At 37.0% G+C, this 4,712-nt stretch overlaps 1 protein-coding gene across 1 annotated transcript; it reads left to right on the forward strand.

Annotated features, from left to right (window-relative positions):
* The first annotated feature begins 1,904 nt into the window (after nt 1-1,904).
* Nucleotides 1,905-3,943, forward strand: LOC144459835 (uncharacterized). Its single transcript, XM_078164556.1, has 5 exons — nt 1,905-1,984; nt 2,101-2,799; nt 2,876-3,010; nt 3,097-3,128; nt 3,216-3,943. Exons 1-5 carry the CDS (start codon nt 1,927-1,929, stop codon nt 3,333-3,335), a joined length of 1,044 nt encoding a protein of 347 aa, XP_078020682.1. The 5' UTR covers nt 1,905-1,926; the 3' UTR covers nt 3,336-3,943.
* The last annotated feature ends 769 nt before the right edge of the window (nt 3,944-4,712 follow it).

The raw sequence follows: 4,712 nt of genomic DNA on the forward strand, positions 1-4,712 counted from the left end.
TAGAGTCTGCAGCTGGTAAGGTTACAGCTGCAGGTTAATGTTAGTGATCGTATTATCTGGTGACTTTCTGCTGAATAAGTTACGTCGGTTGTTGTGGTACAGGTTATTTGGTTGAATAACAATGTATAACCCAAAGAGTGAAGTTAACGTGGATGAAAGTCACCAGATAACACTTGTGTGACTGTGTAAACAGCCTCACCAGTTCTGCTGGATGTTGACTACAGTATTCATTGTGATAATACTTGCAATACTGCATGAAACTAAGCTAATAACTTAACGAATATCTGACAGGTAGCCCCAAAAAAAAAAAAATAAATAAAAAAAAATAAAAGCAAGTTGATGTTGAATGTTGTTATCTCCGTTCCATTTCAGGGCCACCAGACAAAACACGATTTCAGGGCCACCAATGAAGACAAGTTTACAAAAAGCAAGCAGGCTCCAAAAAAGCTATGGGAGTGAGTAATTTGTAACTTGTGAACTTTTTATATTCATAACATAATTCTCAGTCACAACAGCAACTGTTCCCCTAATGATCAAGCATTCTGTTTCAATATGAAATCATAGATATGAAATTTGTTTTGGAGCTGCCACTATACTGTCACTTTTTGGAAAGATTTTGTCGAGTATATTCGTTGCAACATGTATGTTCTATTTTCACTACTGTACAAAGATGTGCTGTTTGGATTTTATGATGTCAACATTTCAAAACAAAAACAATTCTATATCATTAATCTATTTATTATCTTAGCAAAATTCCATATTCATAAGAGTAAATTTTGTAACAGAAAACCCTTGTTCAAAATTTTTATGAATGAAATGCAGGAATACTTAGAAACCATTCAGCACTCCACAAACTCCAAAGCTATAAAGACTCTGAAAATATGTAAACAATTTAATTGTTTGAGCTGCTGAACTTTTTTATTTATTGATTTGTTTATTTTATTTCTCTTTCTTTTCTCTTAACCCTGGCATATTTGTTGTGTTCATGTCTGTCACTGCTTGTTTTGTACAAGAATTGAAATAAAGTGTTGGGAAAAAAAAAATCGTCGCGTCTACTGGCGACTACTGATGATGTATATTTCTTCTTCTTTGAATTGACAGACTGGACAGAGTTTTAGCCCCACAGTCTTAAGATGTATTTACCTTTGAGGGGTCTCCCATTTTAAAGTCACAAGATAGCCCTTAACACTTGGTTTTGAGGGCTAGTGAGATTGAGGGTTGAGCTTGAAAATTAAAATTGAGGGTTAAAATAGGAATTGGGATTGGGCCTTCGTCTCAATGTCTTTATGAACACATTTAACGTATGTCATTTTTGTACATCCTGTAAATACATTTTAACTCTTTACAGACAGTTGACGTCGATTTTAAAAGAAAATAAATAAAATAAAATAAATACAAAAATAAACGAACAAAAGCAGCTCTATAATGTCATAATACTACTGTTGCGGTTACAGTTTGACCTGTCTATATCCCTCAGAGACCTGTTGGCCCACATTTCTTTTTTGCTCTCTTTCCCTTTTCGTGCAATGGGCTTTGTGGTTTTCTGCAGAACGTATGGTTGTTTCCACTGTCACATACCATACATTCTCTTTAAGACAAAGACCACTCAAGCACCAAAGGTCAGTGAGTTCAATTTGTGTCCAACAAGTATCAAGCAAATTACCATGCCTAGAAAACATTTATTTTTCAGTATTTTTTATTACAAAGCAAACATGAGAAGCTGTTACGCTCTCCATGTATCTCTCATCATTTGATTCTCTTCAAGAAACAAACTGACACTGTAGATGGCAGTGAACCTGTGTTCATGTCTCCCATATGGTGATATGGTGTGAAGTGTCAGCTGTGATTAGCCAATCAAATACAGTCTTGTCTCTTAAGAGTGGAGAGAGCATTGAGATGTTTGTCATTCAACACGGCAGTTTGGACATGATGACATCTCCAATGTTTGCGATCTATCTCACATGTTTGATCTTGTGGAAAACGGGTGAGTTGTTTTTAGAGTGTATGGTCGCTCCTGATGCATTCAAAATTATTTTTGTTGGTTATACTTTGTTTCATGAAAATAATTGTGCATTTGTTTCATCTCTGATTTCACTTCAGCTCAGATGACTGAACCGAAATTGGCTTCATCTGTCCATAAAGAGAGAAGGTTTTTATCAGCCAATGTTGGTGACGAAGTAGCTTTGCAGTGTTACTATGAAGGTCAAGATCCAGTGCTTTACTGGTACCAACAAACTCTTGGACAAGAACCGAGGCTCATCTCTTACTTCTATAAGCATCAAGGTATTGGCATTTTTCATGATGAATTCAAGGATAACCCACGCTTCACACTGGATACCAAAAAAGGGAATAATAATTTGAAGATCTCAGATTTACAGATTTCAGACTCAGCTACTTACTACTGCGCAAGTAGCTCTTCATTAATCATAATATTTGCAGAGGGCACCACTGTTGATGTTAAGGGTTCAGACCCAGCTTTGGTAAATCAGTCAGCATCTCAGACCATCCGGCCAGGAGGCTCTGTCACTCTGAACTGTACAGTACACACTGGGAGCTGTGATGATGGAGAACACAGTGTTTACTGGTTCAAATATTCTGATGAGTCTCATCCAGGACTCATTTACAGCCATGGAGGCAGGAATGATCAGTGTGAGAGGAAACCTGACACACAAACACACACCTGTGTCTACAACCTGCCGATGAAGAGCCTGAATCTTTCTCATGCTGGGACCTACTACTGTGCTGTTGCCTCATGTGGACACATACTGTTTGGAGACGGGACCAAGCTGGACTTTGAGCGTAAGTAGCTTTCTAGCAAACAATTGTCTCTTTGAAATCAAATTTGATGAAAAAACTAAAAATGTCCTAATGTTAGTATCTACAGATGAGGTGGACTTTCTTGTCTTGGTATATATCTTGAGTGGAGCTTTGACATTCGCCACCATCCTGGTTGTTGTACTTGCTTTCTCACTGTACAAGACAAACAAGAAAAACAACGACCAGTCCACAGGTGGGTAGTGTCATCCCCATCTTACAGCTCCTATTTAGAAAGCATGATTTTTAAATTAAAGACCTTTTCCTCTGTTTTCTGACCAGCGCCTCAAGCAAGATATCCTGAAAATGAAGAGGTGAGTTTATTTTTGACCAGCTATTACAATTTTAATATATTTCCTATTGCACAAAACTTACACTATTGTTTCATATTTCCTCACCAGGGTTACCAAGACACGGATAATCTCCACTATGCTGCTTTAAGGGAAAGCACGTCCAACAGGTCAAGAAGACAGAGGAACTACACAGAGAGTGAATGTGTGTACTCCAGTGTAAAGCCATAAAACAGGATGTTGGATGTTACATTTGTACTGTGTGAGTAAGATGAAAAAAACAACAACTGTTGCCTCTCTTTCAAGGTGTAAAGTTAATTCACACATGTATTGATTTAGATATCAATTTTTTGTCTGGAGTAAAAAGATTAAACTTTTGCTAATGTTTAGCTGTACTGGATGCATATTTCGGAAACTCCAATGTTTTTTCTGTCTTTGAAGTTTCATTCAGCTTGTTGAAGTACAAAGCAACCAGTCCTTGAAAACTTGGACCTTAAATATCATACTGTAAATACTTCTTGTACTTTTTTGTGTTTCATTCTTAATTGTTCAAACCACTGGCTGTAAGGTTAATTTGTGTCAATAATAATAAAACACGTCATGTAATATGACATTTTGACAAAACGTGTGTGTGGGCTCATATTGTTATCTTTGTGAGGACCAATTTCAGTTTTATTCTTAGCTTCTCTTCCGAGGTGTAAAGTTAATTCAAGCATATGCATTGATTTAAAAATTGGACCTTAAGTATGGCATTGTAAACAATTCTTGAATATTTTTTTTTCATATTCTATCCTCAATTGTTCCAAACGACTTGCTGTAAGTTTAATGTGTGTCAATAATAATAAAAACACGTGTTTTGACAAAACGTATGTATGGGCTTGCATTGTTAGCTTTGTGAGGACCAATTTCAGTTTTAAACATTCCTAGTGAGGACATTTTCACCAATCCTTAATACATCAGGAGTGGTTTGAAAGTTAAAGAAACAGTTCACCCCAAAATAAAATACACATTTTTCCTCTTACCTGTTGTGCTATTTATCAGCGTAGATTGTTTTGGTGCAAGTTGCAGAGTGTTGGAGATATCGGCCGTAGAGATGTCTGTCTTCTTTGGAGTGATGGAACTAGATGGCACTCGACATGTGTTGCTCAAACCGCAAGAAAAAAGGAAAAAAATTGCAAAAACTCAACAGTATGTCTTTTTCCAGAAATCATGATCCGCCTGCTCAAGATAATCCACAGACCTTGCCGTGAGCAATTTCATGTAGGAACTATTTTCTTTCTACCAAACTTCACCTGCCAACCAAATCACACACTTTGAGCACCACAAGCCAAGTGCCATCTACTTCCATTATATTTGAAAAGAGGCAGACACCTCTACTGCCAATATCTCCAACACTCTGCAACTTGCACCAAGGTATAGTTTTTTATGCAGTGATAAATAGCACTACAGGTAAGAGGAAAAATATGCATGTCCCAAAAAGTCCAGACAGATAAACAAATGTGTGTCCACATTCTGCTGGGAGTCGCATTGTCATGTAGAAAGCCTAAAAACACAAGGGAGCGCAAATATTACTGGTCTGACTGCTAATCCCATTTACTGTATGCCTTT

This window comes from Epinephelus lanceolatus, chromosome 22, assembly GCF_041903045.1.
Source record: "Epinephelus lanceolatus isolate andai-2023 chromosome 22, ASM4190304v1, whole genome shotgun sequence".
In the NCBI taxonomy this organism is placed as follows: Eukaryota; Metazoa; Chordata; class Actinopteri; order Perciformes; family Serranidae; genus Epinephelus; species Epinephelus lanceolatus.